The sequence below is a fragment of the Aphelocoma coerulescens genome, chromosome 2 (assembly GCF_041296385.1).
Source record: "Aphelocoma coerulescens isolate FSJ_1873_10779 chromosome 2, UR_Acoe_1.0, whole genome shotgun sequence".
Classification (NCBI taxonomy): Eukaryota; Metazoa; Chordata; class Aves; order Passeriformes; family Corvidae; genus Aphelocoma; species Aphelocoma coerulescens.
The window spans coordinates 1,521,144-1,536,807 of record NC_091015.1 but is presented as its reverse complement, the minus strand read 5'-3'; the positions used below and the strand labels follow the sequence as shown (position 1 = coordinate 1,536,807).

The window sequence follows — 15,664 nt, the reverse complement described above, 5'->3', positions numbered from 1 at the left end:
CAGGGCCGGGAATCGTCGGAATTCCAAAGCTTTATTGAAATAAAAATTCCAGAGGCATTCCTTGATCCCTGTAATCCGTGTGGTCTTTATTAAAGCCGAAAATTCGGGAAAAATGGTGGGAAAAAGCCTGGGCAGTTTGGTTTTCTGGGAATCACTGGGACAAGGGGAGAATTCCATGGGAAAAATTTCCAAGAAAAAGCAGGATAAAACCTGTCTGGAAAAGGGATTTTCCACTAAAAACACCACAATGGCATCCCAAATATCCCGTCTGGAATATCCCAAAGGTTCCTTTTCCAAAGGTTCCTTTTCCAAAGGCGAATTCCAGCCTGGTTCTGCTCCGAGAAGCAATTCCAAGGGTTTTGACAGGGCACGGAAGCAGCTGGATTTGGGATTGATATTCCTGATTTTCCCGTTGGTTTCCCGAGAATTTCCCCAAAATCCCGGAGGAATCCGGCGTTTTTCCGGAATTCCGAAGCAGCGCGGGATGAGCCGAGGTGCGGCGGTGCCGCCCCCGAGCGCTCCCAGGGATAAACGGGAATCCTGGAGCAGCAGGAAAGGCGGAAATTTGGGAATAGCAGCTTCCGAAGGGGATGGAGAGGCCCCGAGTTGGGAAAAGGAGGAAAAGGAATGGCGGGAAAAAATCGCCTCTCATTCCAGGAATTTTTGGGAGCGTTGGGATGAGCTCTCCTGGCCCTGCCAAGGAATCCCAGAAATGGGAAATTCGTGGCTTTTCCCAACTAAATTCCTTCTTTTTCTGGGAATTCTGCCAAAAAATCCCATCCCGAGCAGGACCAGGAGTTTCTTCCGGGGAATTCTTTGTGGGAAAAGGAGATAAAATGACCAAAAAACCCCTTGGCTTGGAAAGAATTCCCAGAAAAAGAAGGAATTTTTCTTCCTTCCAACCCAAAGGTTGGCTGAGGGAATTCCAGTGAGTGCTTTAGGATCAGGAAAACCTCGGGAATTCTTCCCTTTGGGAAGGGCAGCGGGTCCACAATTCCCGCTTTTTCCAGCTGTGTCTGCTCCTGGAATTTTTAGGGGGATTGGGATGAGCTCTCCTGGCCCCACCAAGGAAAGATCCCATCCAAAATGGGAATTTGTGGCTTTTCCCTACTAAATTCCTTCTTTTTCTGGGAATTCTGCCAAAAAATCCTGTCCTGAGCAGGACCAGGAGATTTTTCCCGGGAATTTTTTGTGGGAAAAGGGGATCAAATTCTAAGAAGGAACCTTGGCTTGGAAAGAATTCCCAGAGCTTGGCTGAGGGAATTCCAGTGAGTGCTTTAGGAGGGGGAAAACCTCGGGAATTCTTCCCTTTGGGAAGAGCAGCGGGGTCACAATTCCCGCTTTTTCCAGCCGCGTTGGCTGCGGGCAGCTGGGGAAAGGCGGCTTTTCCTGGCGGATCAGGAGCTGTGGGAATGGCGGCCGCTCTCCCTCGGGTGCAGCCGCAGCCTCTGGATGTGTTCGTAGCACGACTGGGGAGGAACAGAGGGAAAAAGAGGGAAAAAGTTGGGAATTCCGCCACAAAATCGTGGCCGAAGAATTCCTGCATTTGTCCCAAGGCTAATCCCAACCGGATGAAACCCCTCGGAAACGAAGGATGAGGATATTTGCCAGCCTAGCGGGGGAAGAACTTCCCGAAAATTCCATAGTCCGGTGGGGAAAAGTTGGAATTTTTGCTCGTCAGGCGGCGCTGGAATTGCTGGGAAACATTTCCTCACCTCCAGAGCCGTCAGCAGGAAGTCGAACATTCCGCCGTGGTTGGTGGGATCCATGAAATCCCGGATCAGGTGGATTTCCGCTCCCAGGCGTTGGATCCTAAGGAAAAGCAAATCTGCAAATGTGGGATCAATCTCCCCGATGGAATTCGGGAGGGGAGGAAGGGGCGGGTCTGGAATTCCGGAGCTGATTCCCGATCTTCCGGAGGCGGATTCCAGGTGGGATCTGGCGTGATGGGATGGCAGAATTCCGGAATGCCGGAATTCCAGAGTGCCAGAATTCCAAAGGGTTCGGGGTTGGGAAGGTCAGGGGTGCTTGGATTTGATGGCCTGGAAGGTCTTTTCCAACCTCAGCAATTCCATGGAAAAAAAAATCCATGGATTTGATGGATTTCATGACCTGGAAGGTCTTTTCCAACCTGAACAATTCCATTAAGAACAATCCATGGATTTCATGGATTCAATGACCTTAAAAGTCTTTTCTAACCTCAGCAATTCCATAGAAAAAAATCACGGATTTCATGGATTTGATGGCCTGGAAGGTCTTTTCCAATCTCAACAATTCCATGGAAAAAAAAATCCATAGATTTGATGGATTTGAGGAGCTGGAAGGTCTTTTCCAACCAGACCAATTCCATAAAAACAAGAAATCCATGGATTTCATGCCCTCGACTTGAAATATTCCCAGTTCTTTGGAGACCGAGCAGATCCAGGGAATCAGGCAAGGGTCTGGGTTTGAATTTTCCGGGAAATCCCTGGAATATCCTCTGGGATAAGGGACGAACACTCTGGAATTCGGTGAGAAAATGGATCTCATTGTCCATGGAAACCCTGGAATATCCTCTGGGATAAGACTCTGGAATTCCCTGATAGAAGGAATCTCATTTTCCATGGAAACTTTGGGATAAGGGATGGACACTCTGGAATTCCGTGATAAAAAGGGATCTCATTGTCCGTGGAAACCCTGAGATGTTCTCTGGGATAAGACTGGAATTAAAGGAATCTCTTTGTCCATGGAAACCCTGGGATAAGAGACGGACACTCTGGAATTCCATGATAAAAAGGGATCTCATTGTCCATGGAAACCCTGGAATGTTCTCTGGGATAAGGCTCTGGAATTCCCTGATAAATGAATCTCTTTTTCCATGGAAACCCTGCGATAGGAGACGGACACTCTGGAATTCCGTGATAAATGAATCTCATAATCCATGAAAACCCTGGAACACCCTTTAAGCCGAGACCCTGCAATTCCATCAGCACTTCAATCCCAAACCCCACCCGCGCCTCCGGAAATCAAACCCCCCCCCCCAATCCATCCAACCCCACATCCCAAAGCTTTCACTGGGAGCGACTCCGCCTTTTCCGGAGGCATCCCGGAGCACGGAATTCCCACTCACTTGGCTCGGGACACGACGAAGATCAGGAGAGGCAGGAGGTCGTCCATGGGCAGCGGCGCTTCCCGCTGCGGCGCGCGGCTCACGGCGCGCTCCAGCTCCTCGTACGTCTGCCGCAGGATGGCCAACTTGGCACCCGGATCCGCCGTGGTGCTGCCGGGATCGCGGAGCCGCGGGAAAACATGCCCGGAAAAACGGGAATTGAACGGGGAGGGGAAAGGGGGAGGGGAAGGGGAGGGGAGGGGAAAGGGGGAGGGGAAGGGAAGGGGAGGGGAGGGAAAAGGGAAAAGGGGAAGGGAAAAAGGGAAGGGGAAAAGGGAAAAGAGAAAAGGGAAAAGGGAAAAGGGAAGGGGAAAAGGAAAGAGGGGGAAGGGGAAGGGGAACGGGAAGAGGAACAGGAAGGGGAAGGGGAAGGGAAGAAAAAAGGAAGATGGAAAAGGGAAGAGGGGAAAGGGGAAGGGGAAAGGGAAGAGGGGAAGGGCGGGGAAGGAAGGGAAGAGGGAAAAGAGAAGAGGGGAAAGGGGAAAGGGGAAAGGGGAAAGGGGAAAGGGAAGGGAAGGGAAGGGAAGGGAAGGGAAGGGAAGGGAAGGGAAGGGAAGGGAAGGGAAGGGAAGGGAAGGGAAGGGAAGGGAAGGGAAGGGAAGGGAAGGGAAGGGAAAAGGGAAGGGAAAAGGGAAGGGAAAAGGGAAGGGGGAAGGGAAATTCCAAGGAGTTCATGGATGGAGCAGGGAGGAGGCAGCGGGGTGGGCCCGGGAGGTGTTCCCAGGTGGGGTGGGGCATTCTCGAGTGGAATGGGACATTCCCGGGATCTCCAACATGGAATGGGACATTCCTGATGTCTCTGATAGGGAATGGGACATTCCCGGGATCTCCATGTGGAATGGGACATTCCTGGAATGCCAAGATGGAATGGGACATTCCTGGTGTCTCTGATAGGGAATGGGACATTCCTGGGATCTCCAAGATGGAATGGGACATTCCTGGTGTCTCCAATAGGGAATGGGACATTGCTGCTCATTATTCCACAATGGAATGGGACATTCCTGGAATGCCAAGATGGAATGGGACATTGCTGGGATCTCCATGTGGAATGGGACATTCCCGGACTTCCAAGATGGAATGGGACATTCCTGCTCATTATTCCAAGATGGAATGGGACATTCCTGGAATTCCAAGGTGGAATGGGACATTCCTGGAATTCCAAGGTGAAACAGGACATTGCTGCTCCCATCTTCCCTGGGATTTCCCATCCCACGGATCCTTGAGCTCCCATCCCATTGATCCCTGGGATTTCCCATCCCAAGGATCCCATTCCCAGAGCTCCCCTCTGAGTTTGTGTCACTCAGGGATGATCCCGGCATAATCCATGAGGAATTCTGGGAATTTTAGATCCGATCCCTCGAATTTACTTCCGTCGGAATCAGACGGAGACTCAGGGGCTGCTGCGTTCCTGAAACCCCTGAGGAGAATTCCCAAGTGGAATGCGCCATTCCCGGTATTCCAACATGGAACGGGACATTCCTGCCCCGTCTTCCCTGGGAGCTCCCATCCCATGGATCCACTGCCAGGGATCCAGGGGCAGCCCCAGCTGCTCTGGGAATTCCAGCCCAGCCCCTTCCCACCCTCCCAGCCGGGAATTCCTTCCTAGGGAATATCTGTGCGAAGCGGGAAATGCTGAGCAGGGAATTCCCGGATTCCGACATCTCTGAGGTGTTTTCATGGAATTCTTAAAGGGAAAAATTCTTTGGAAATTCGTTTGAAATGGAAACAACATCCGGACAACTTTTCCTGAAATCACGGACGGAACGGCCCTGGAATGGCTTTTAAATTCATGGCAATTCCCGGAAAAATCCCGGGATTTCCCTGGGAATGGATGGACAGGGATTCACGGCACTTCCCGGAAGAATTCCAGGATTTCCCTGGGAAGGGCGGGACTCACATGAGCTTCTGCAGACATTCCGTGGCAGACAGGAAACATTGATCCTTGATCAGGGAGCGCCTCTGGAAAAGAGACACGGATACCTTTGGAATAGCAGGAGCAGACATTCCGGAGCCAAAATCCCACAAGAATTCCATGGAAATCTCTGAATGGCGACTCCGCATCACCACCGGCCACGGAGCTCGGATTCCTGGGATTCATTCCATGGAGCTCCATCCTCATCCAAGCCCGATTCCGTGTCCCATTCCCAGCTGGATCCGAGGCTTTTCCGTACCTGGTCGGAGGTCAGGGGGAGATCCTGGAGCGGCCACAGGTGCCTGGAAGGAGAAAAGCGGGATTTGGGATTGATGCATCCGAATCCCCATGGATCTTCCATCTCCTGCTCGTGCACATCCCGGAATTCCCGAGCCCCTGTGTCCCTGTGCACATCCCGGAATTCCCAAGACCCTGCCTTTGCATATCCCGGAATTCCAGAGCCCCCCATATCTATGCACATCCCAGCATTCCCGAGACTCCACCTTTGCACATCCCGGAATTCCTGAGCCCCTGCCCATGCAAATCCCGGAATTCCCAAGACCCTGTACCTGTGCACATCCCAGAATTCCCAAGCCCCTGCCCGTGCACATCCTGGAATTCCAGAGACCCCATCTTTGCACATCCCGGCATTCCCGCACCCCCGTGTCCCCGTGCACATCCCGGCTGGAATTCCCGCTCCCCCGTACCTGTGCACATCCAGGAATTCCAGGAGCCGGATGTCCGGGAAGCGGCTGAGCTCGGCGATGCCCTGCCCGTAGAGCTCGTCCTGCCGCTCGTGGCCCAGCATGTAGAGCATGGAGAGCTCGGGGTAGAAGCGGGGCAGGATCAGCGGCAGGATCACGCCGGAGCCCTTCCCGATCCTGGGAGAGCGGCAAAAAACCGGGAATCCTCCTTGGAAACGCAGCCGGATATTCCCAAGCCCACCCAGCAGCCCACGGAAGAGGCATTCCCGAGGCGTTGTCCGTGGTTTCCGCTCCCTCTTCCCGAATTTCCAGGACATGCTCGGGCTGCCCCAAGAGGATCCGAGAGGGTTTTGTGCTCCAGGAGAATTCTGGAGTCACCGGGAAAAGCCTGGAACGGCGGAGACTGATCCCTGTTTTTCCCAAGAGACCAATCCCTGCTTTTCCCTGTTTTTTCCGAGATATTCCAATGGAATCGCGGGGCCACCCAGCCCAAACCAATCCACGTCGAGCCCTTTTCCAGCTTCCCACCCTTCCAGGCTCTCCCGGATTTGTGGGAATGGCAGCGGAAAAATCAGCGGGAAAAATTCCCGGAGCAAGCAGGGAACGGCGGGAGCAAAATTCCCGAACTGGGATTGCCACGGTTATTCCCAGTTCTTATTCCCGGGATTCCGTGTTTTCCACCTCCTCTGCTCCGGAACACAACGGGAAGGAGCGACTTCCGTGCTCCCAGGAAAACTACGGAAAAGCTGGCACTCTGAGCCGAGCCTGGGCGCTAAGCCTGGCTCAAGCATGAAGGTCTGGGCGCTAAGCCTGGCTCAAACACAGAGGTGTGGGCGCTAAGTCTGGGTCAAGCACAGAAACAGGAGTCTGGGCACTAAGCCTGGCTCAAACACAGAAGTCTGGGTGCTAAGCCTGGCTCAAGCACAGGACTCTGGGCGCTAAGCCTGGCTCAAACACAGAAGTCTGGGCGCTAAGCCTGGCTCAAACACACAAGCACAGGACTCTGGGTGGGAAGCCTGGCTCAAACACAGGAGTCTGGGCACTAAGCCTGGCTCAAACACAGAAGTCTGGGTGCTATGCCTGGCTCAAAGACACAAACACAGGAGTCTGGGCGCTAAGCCTGGCTCAAGCACAGGACTGGGCACTAAGCCTGGCTCAAGCACAGGACTCTGGGCGCTATGCCTGGCTCAAGCACAGGACTCTGGGCGCTAAGCCTGGCTCAAACACAGAGGTCTGGGCACTAAGCCTGGCTCAAACACACAAGCACAGGACTCCGGGCGCTAAGCCTGGCTCAAACACACAAGCACAGGACTCTGGGCGCTAAGCCTGGCTCAAACACAGAGGTCTGGGTGCTATGCCTGGCTCAAACACACAAACACAGAGGTCTGGGTGCTAAGCCTGGCTCAAGCACAGGACTCTGGGCACTAAGCCTGGCTCAAACACAGAGGTCTGGGTGCTAAGCCTGGCTCAAACACACAAGCACAGGAGTCTGGGCGCTAAGCCTGGCTCAAGCACAGGACTCTGGGTGCTATGCCTGGCTCAAAGACACAAACACAGGAGTCTGGGTGTTAAGCGTGGCTCAAGCACAGGACTCTGGGTGCTAAGCCTGGCTCAAACACAGAGGTCTGGGCGCTAAGCCTGGCTCAAACACAGAGGTCTGGGTGCTAAGCCTGGCTCAAACACACAAGCACAGGACTCCGGGCGCTAAGCCTGGCTCAAAGCCCCCAGCTCAGCAGAGGCCGCGCCGTCGCAGCCGCTGCAGTCGCGCTCCCGGCCCCGCCACCCACCTGGGATCTGCATCCCCCGAGGGCCCCCGGCCCTTCCGCGCCAGCGCCAGACGCAGCAAATCCCTGGAAAAGCAGAAACAAGGATGAGCTCCTTGCCGGGATTTTTAGGGATAATCCGTCGTTCCCGAAGGAGGAGCTCAGCCGTGCCAGCAGCCAGTGGGATTTTAGGGAGATTCTCTGGAATTCTTGCGGGATTGTTCCAGTGTCTGAGGGGTTTCTCCTGGAGCAGCAGAAGCACCGGGAATGGCTGAGAATTCCCGGATTTCCATGGATTCGAAAGAGCAGAGCGGTCACAATTCCCTGATCCATCCGTGAGCGTTGAAGGATGGAAAAGGAGCTGGGCTTGGGCTTGATTTTCCAGAGAATCCCGGAATGGTTTGGGGTGGATATCGGGAAGGAATTCCTGGCTGGGCTGGAATTCCCAGAGAAGCCGTGGCTGCCCCTGGATCCCTGGGAGTGGATCCAGGGAAAAGGGATTGGAAATGCCTGAGCTTTCAGGCCCCTCCCAACCCCAACCATTCCATGATCCCATTTTTCCTTCCACCACGGATCTCCAACCCCACGGATTCGGGCTCTGCTGGACATCATCACCTCGAGGAAGCAACTCAATTCCCAAGAATTCCCAAGAATTCCCAAGAATTCCCAAGAATTCCCAAGGATGAGGAACACCAACCTAAAACCACCATCCCAAAGCTCCGGTCTGTGCTCCCGCCCTACGGAAGAAGCTCCGTGTTGGACTTACTGGTAGAATTCCCAAATTTTCTTGGCGTAGAACTTGACCTCCTCTTGGGCCATGCTCAGCAGGTGCCTGGTGGCCCCAATCCCGGAATAAGTGGCCTGGAAAACCACGGTCAGAGCCCTCAGGAGCTTTCCCAAGGGATGCAGGGAAGACTTCAACGCCTGGAAAATCCAACGTTACCGGTCAGGAGTGGAGGGAAATCCCAAAAGGGCTCCCAAGCTCCTCCTGGGAGAAGCAGCCTGGAATGATCAGCTGGAATTTGGGGTATTTTGGATGCCACGAATCCTTTCCCTCTCCTTTTCCAGCTGGAATTTGCTGTTCCGATGGGATTTGCTGGAATATTCCAGAGAGAGCTGCTCCAGGGAAAAGTGGGAGAGGGAAAAACAACCTTGGAGAGAGCCTGGAATGATCAGCTGGAATTTGGGGTATTTTGGCTGCCTTAAATCCTTTCTGCTCCCCTTTTCCAGCTGGAATTTGTTGTTCTGATGGGATTTGCTGGAATATTCCAGAGAGAGGGAAAAACAACCTCGGAGAGAGCCTGGAATGCCAGGAATCATTCCCAGGAGCTGCATATTCCCTGATCCAGGCTGGGAACCGGGAATGGAGTTCTATCCTCACTTCCCAGCCCCGGAGCTCTGCTCCAAGTGCCCAAAAATCAGGAAGGAGAAACTTTTTCTCCACCAATCCTATGGAAAAGCTCTGGAAGTCACCGGCAGGGTTTATGTGCCCACAGTTTGGCCGGATCTGGTGGAAAAACCTGGAATTTTATCATTTTAACCAATCACTGGAATTTTTACCTGCTCCAAATACCTCTGGAGTGACTCCAGCTCCTGGTGCTGGACGAGCTCTTCCAGGATATCTTCGGTTTTCCAGGAGATCTCCTCGGTGCCCCTGGAGAAACGGGAGGTGAGGAAGGAAAACCACGCAGGGAGAAATCGGGATGGGAAATCCAAAGGGAAATGGGGAGAACCGGAATGAACGGATTTTTCATGGATGGGTCTCGACATTCTGTGGAGGTGGAAAATTCCTCCTCCTATCTCCCAAGCGGGAACAGCGGGAGAATCCTTGGATTCGGTGGGAATGAGGGCCTGCGGTACCTTTGGCAGAACAGATATTCCTGGGATTTCCTCAGCTCCTTGCTGCTTTGGATGTGGAATCCCATGAAAGATTCCTCCATTTCCTCCTTGCAGCCGCAGCGGATGAATTCCAGGAATTGCTCAAAGATCCCTTCCCATCTTTTCTCCACCGGGAATTCCTTGAGGCCCAGCTGGCTGGGAAACAAGGCGGGATTAGGATTTTCCATGGCCTTCCTCAATTATTACGGATTTCCTCATGGGAATTGCTGATGGGAATGTTGTCTGGGATTTGATATCAACACAGGGCTGGGAGAGCTGGGAATGTTCCCCTGGAGAAGGGAAGGATTCCAAGGCCTGAAGGGGCTCCAGGAGAGCTGGAGAGGGATTTGGGATGAGGGATGGAGGGACAGGACCCAGGGAATGGCTTCCCACTGGAAAAATGGAGATTTCGGTGGGATCTCGGGAAGGAATTGCTGGCTGGGAGGGTGGGGAGGGGCTGGGCTGGAATTCCCAGAGCAGCTGTGGCTGCCCCTGGATCCCTGGCAGTGGATCCAAGGATGGATTTGGATCACCCTGGGATAGTGGGAGATCCCTGCCCATGGAATGGCTGGGAATGGGATCAGCTTTAAGCTCCATTCCCAAAATTCCACCAATTCCAGGGTAATCCTAAATGGAAATTCCCTAAAAGAACCTCAAGCCTCTAGTCCCAACAACAAAATTCCTTGGGGGAAAAAACAATTCCAGGTGCAAGTGACATAAAAACTCGGGATTTGCGCCGATGAATTGATCCCGGGGCTTCCTGCTCCATGTGCTGCTGGATATTCCCAAAAATTCCTAAATAAGAGCATTTATCTCGTCGGAGATCCGGCGGAAAAGCCGGATAAGAGGAGTGGAGCGACCGCTGCCAGGAGCTGTTCGTGCCAGGATAACTCTGGAAAAAGGAATTCTTTCTGTCCCACAAAATCCCTAGAGGGACTCGGAATGTTTTGGAGAGGAAAAAAAGAGGGAATTCAATTGGGATTTGTGAGGGGCAGTGGAATTTGGGATGACAGGCAGCTGCTTTTCCCACTGGGAAGCTCCCACTGGAATTAAAGCGGTGAATCCAGGAGGTGTTTAACAACCAGTGTCCCAATTTGGGATTCATGGGAATTGCTCCATGGGATTCCATGGCAGTCACACATCCATTCCCTAATTCCCTATGGAATGAATCCCAAAACAACCCCAGGATGGCCATAAAACATCCATCCCCTAATTCCCTACGGAATTAACCCCAGGATTGCCATAAAACATCCATTTCCTGCTTCCCTATGAAATGAACCTCAGGACAATCCCAGGATGGCCCTAAAACATCCATTCCATAATTCCCTATGGAATGAATCCCAGGACAATTCCAGGATGGCAGGAAAACATCCATCCCCTAATTCCCTATGGAATTGATCCCAAAACAATGCCAGGATGGCCATAACACATCCATTCCCTAATTCCCTATGAAATGAACCCCAGGACAATCCCAGGATGGCCCTAAAACATCCATCCCCTAATTCCTTATGGAATGAACCCCAGCATGGCCATAAAACGTCCATCCCCTAATTCCCTATGGAATTAACCCCAGGATGGCCCTAAAACATCCATCCCCTAATTCCCTATGGAATGAATTCCAGGATGGCCATAAAACATCCATCCCCTAATTCCCTATGGAATGAACCCCAGGATGGCCCTAAAACATCCATCCCCTAATTCCCACCTGGAATTCCCCACTTCCCACATACAATTCCCCCCTGGGCTCCTTTCCTCCTTCTTCCCTTGCCCTTAAATCCATGTTTGGATCCATTCCCAGCCCAGCTTTCCCTGATCCATGGCGGGATCCATCCCGAGCTCCTCTGGGAAGGACCCCAATGCCACATTCCCAAGGCCGCACTCCCAAGGCCGCCATTCCCGGCGCCGCATTCCCAAGGCCGCATTCCCAAGGCCGCCATTCCCGGTGCCGCATTCCCAAGGCCGCATTCCCAGGGCCGCATTCCCAAGGCCGCATTCCCAAGGCCGCCATTCCCGGCGCTCACGTTCTGGATCTTGGCTCCTCCGGCTTTTCCATGGAAGTGTTGAGGGTCCCGTGGGTCTGCAGCCCTCGGCCCTTCCTGGCGCTGAAGGTTCCCTCCAAAACGAAGCCGTTGGCAAAGGAGAGCTTTCCCTGCGGAGCGGAAATCTGGGATTATCCGGGATTATCTGGGATTATCTGGGATCATCTGGGATCACCTGGGATCATCTGGGATTATCCGTGATTATCTGGGATTACCTGGGATCATCTGGGATTATCCAGGATCACCCAGGATCATCTGGGATTATCCAGGATTATCTGGGATTACCTGGGATCATCTGGGATCACCTGGGATCATCTGGGATTATCCGTGATTATCTGGGATTACCTGGGATCATCTGGGATTATCCAGGATCACCCAGGATCATCTGGGATTATCCAGGATTATCTGGGATTACCTGGGATCATCTGGGATTATCCAGGATCACCTGGGATCATCTGGGATCACCCAGGATCATCTGGGATTATCCAGGATTATCTGGGATTACCCGGTATCATCCGGGATTATTCAGGATTATCTGGGATTATCCGGGATCATCTGGGATCATCCAGGATTATCCGGGATCATCTGGGATCACCCGGGATCATCTGGGATTATCCGGGATCACCTGGGATTATCCGGGATTATCCAGGATTATCTGGGATTACCCGGGATCATCCAGGATAATCCGGGATCATCTGGGATTATCTGGGATCATCCAGGATTATCATCTGGGATCACCTAGGATTATCTGGGATTATCTGGGATCATCCGGGATCACCCAGGATTATCCGGGATCACCCAGAATTATCCAGGATTATCCAAGATTATCCGGGATTATCCCACCAGGAGAGCGTGAGGGAGAGGAGCTGGGATTCTCTCGGCAGCTCGGGAAAGGGGGCTGAGAACAAATCCCAGCACGGAGCGGGAAATTCCCAACCACGCCCTGAGAGCCGGAGCCTCGGGAATGGAGAGCGGCGGCACCGGAGCAAAGGCCCGGGATCCTCTGAGCTATGGAAGTCCCTAATTAGTATTTAATTAGTTCTTATTAAATCGTTGTTAAATTAGTTCTTATGAGATTGTTATTAAATTAGTTATTAAATTATTATTAAAACATTATTAAATTATTATTAAAGTAGTTCTTATTAAATCATTATAAATTATTTATTAAATTATTATTAAATTAGTTCTTATTAAATCATTACTAAATTAGTTCTTATGAAATTACTATTAAATCAGTTCTTATTAAATCATTATTAAATTATTTCTTATTAAATCATTATTAAATTATTTCTTATTAAATCATTATTAAATTATTTCTTATTAAATTACTACTATATTATTTTTATTAAATTATTAAATTATTTCTTACTAAATTATTATTAAATTATTTCTTACTAAATTATTATTAATTTCTTATTAAATCACTATTAAATTATTTCTCATTAAATTACTAATAAATTATTTCTTATTAAATAATTTTAAAATTATTTCTTATTACATTACTATTACATTATTTTTTATTAAAATATTATTAAATTATTTCTTACTAAATTATTATTAAATTATTAAATTATTAAATTATTTCTTATTAAATCATTATTAAATTATTTCTTATTAAATTATTATTAAATTATTTCTTATTAAATTACTTCTGGTTAAATGATTTCTTATTGAATTATTATTGAATTATTTTTATTAAACTATTTATTATTAAATTATTTTTATTGAATTATTTATTATTAAATTCTCCATTATAAAATTATCAATTATTAAATGATTTATTATTTAAGTATTTCTTGTTAAATGATTTATTATTGAGTTATTTGTTATGGAATTATGCATTATTAAATTATTTTTATTAAACTACTTATTATTTAATTCTCCATTTATTATTAAATTATTTATTATTAAATTGTTTATTATTAGATTATTTATTATTAATTTCTCCATTTATTGATAAATTACTACTTATTAAATTTTCTATCCACTAAAATGTTCTCTATTATTAAATCCTCTATTAATTTTTAAATTCCCTATTAATTAGACAAATTCTCTATTAATTATTAATTTATTATTGAATTATTTATTATCCAATTACTTATTAATAAATTATTTCTTACTAAATCATTTATCATTGAATTATTATTATTATTATTAAATTAATATTAAATTTTCTGTTATTATATTAGTTATTATTAAATTCTCTCTTACTAAATTCTATCTTTATTATTAAATTCTCCATTATTAAATTCTCTATTTATTAATAAATTCTTTATAATTCCTCTATGCATTATTAAAATCTCTACATTATTTATTATTAAATTCTCTATCATTAAATTCCCTATTTCTTATTAAAATCTCATTATTAAATTCTCCAGTTATTATTAAATTCTTATTACATTTTCTGCTATTCCATTAGTTATTATTAAATGCTCTATTACTAAAAACCCCCCAAAAACCCCCAAAACCCCAAAACTCAACCAAAAATGTCCCATAGAAAACCAAGGAGATAAAACTCCCAAAAACCTCCAAAAACCTCAACTGAAATGTCCCAGAAAACCCAACAAAAAAACCCAAAAATTCAACCGAAAATGTCCCATAAATCCCAATTAAAACCCAACAAAAAGACTCCAAAAATTCAACCAAAAATGTCCTAAAAACCCAATAAAAACCCCCCAAAAAACCCAAAAACTCCACAAACCCAACCAAAAATGTCCCAGAAAACTCGAAATAACCCAACGAAAAACCCCCAAAAATTCAACCAAAAATGTCCCATAAAACCCAATAAAAACCCGACAAAAACCCCCAAAACTTCAACCAAAAATGTCCCAGAAAACCAAAAATAACCCAACAAAAAGAAAGAAAACCACAGCCCCAAAAGACTCAGCCAAAAATACCCCAAAAACCCAACCAAAAAAACCCAAAACCCCAAAAATTCAACCAAAAATTTCCCATAAATCCCCCCCAAAAAACCAAAAAAAACCCCAAAACTCAGCCAAAAATGTCCCATAGAAACCCAAGGGAAAAATCCCAAAAACCTCCAAAATCCTCAACTGAAAATGTCCCAGAAAACCCAAAATAACCCAACAAAAAAACCCAAAAATTCAACCAAAAATGTCCTGAAAAAACAAACAAACAAAAAAAAAAAAAACAAAAAACCCAAAAAACTCAACCAAAAATGTCCCATAAAAAACCAAGGAAAAAAAACCCAAAAACCTCCAAAAACCTCAACTGAAATTCCCAGAAAACCCAAAATAACCCAACAAAAAAAAAACAAAAAACCCAAGCAAAAATGTCCCATAAAACCCAATAAAAAACCAACAAAAACCCCCAAAACTTCAACCAAAAATGTCCCAGAAAACCCAAAACAACCCAACAAAAAAACCCAAAAAATTCAACCAAAAATGTCCTGAAAAACCCAATAAAAAACCCCAAAAAACCCAAAAATTCAACCAAAAATGTCCTGAAAAACCCAATTAACCCCCCCCAAAAAAACCAAAAAAAAAAAAAAAATTCAACCAAAAATGCCCTGAAAAACCCAATAAAAACAAAACAAAACAAACAAACAAAAAAAAAATCAACCAAAAATGTCCCCTAAATCCCAATAAATACCCAACAAAAAACCCCAAAACCTCAACCAAAAATGTCCCATAAAAACCCAAGGAAAAAAAAAAACAAAAACCTCCAAAAACCTTAACTGAAATTCCCAGAAAATCCAAAATAACCCAACAAAAAACCCCAAAAAATTCAATCAAAAATGTCCTGAAAAACCCAATAAAAACCAAAAAAAACCAAAAAAACACCCCAAAAATCAACCAAAAATGTCCCATAAATCCCAATAAATACCCAACAAAAAACCAAAAAAAACTCAACCAAAAATGTCCCATAAAAACCCAAGGAAAAAAATCCCAAAAACCTCAACTGAAATTCCCAGAAAATCCAATAAAGACCCGACAAAAACCCCCAAAACTTCAACCAAAAACGTCCCAGAAAACCCAAAACAACCCAACAAAAAGAAAAAAACCCCAGCCCCAAAAGACTCAGCCAAAAATACCCCAAGAACCCAACCAAAAAAACCCCAAAACCCCAAAAATTCAACCAAAAATTTCCCATAAATCCCAAAAAAAAACCCAAAAAACCCCAAAACTCAGCCAAAAATGTCCCATAGAAACCCAAGGGAAAAATCCCAAAAACCTCCAAAAACCTCAACTGAAGATGTT

General features: G+C 47.2%; 2 protein-coding genes across 4 annotated transcripts in view; both read right to left on the bottom strand.

Annotated features, from left to right (window-relative positions):
* Positions 1-15,664, bottom strand: part of PTH1R (parathyroid hormone 1 receptor) — a 204,713-nt gene that overhangs the window by 5,673 nt on the left and 183,376 nt on the right. The gene's annotated exons all lie outside the window — the stretch shown is intronic.
* The window catches only part of ALS2CL (ALS2 C-terminal like), a 43,454-nt gene continuing 27,802 nt past the window's right edge, over positions 13-15,664 (bottom strand). For all 3 annotated transcript variants that reach the window (XM_069006205.1, XM_069006206.1, XM_069006204.1), the window contains exons 16-26: positions 11,427-11,554; positions 9,388-9,561; positions 9,088-9,181; positions 8,294-8,451; positions 7,552-7,614; positions 5,768-5,941; positions 5,320-5,362; positions 5,046-5,107; positions 3,110-3,259; positions 1,716-1,812; positions 13-1,469 (exon numbers count right to left, since the gene is read on the bottom strand). In XM_069006205.1, the coding sequence (XP_068862306.1) occupies positions 1,398-1,469; positions 1,716-1,812; positions 3,110-3,259; positions 5,046-5,107; positions 5,320-5,362; positions 5,768-5,941; positions 7,552-7,614; positions 8,294-8,451; positions 9,088-9,181; positions 9,388-9,561; positions 11,427-11,554 (1,215 nt within the window). In that variant the 3' untranslated portion in view covers positions 13-1,397. The remainder of the gene's footprint in view (positions 1,470-1,715; positions 1,813-3,109; positions 3,260-5,045; positions 5,108-5,319; positions 5,363-5,767; positions 5,942-7,551; positions 7,615-8,293; positions 8,452-9,087; positions 9,182-9,387; positions 9,562-11,426; positions 11,555-15,664) is intronic.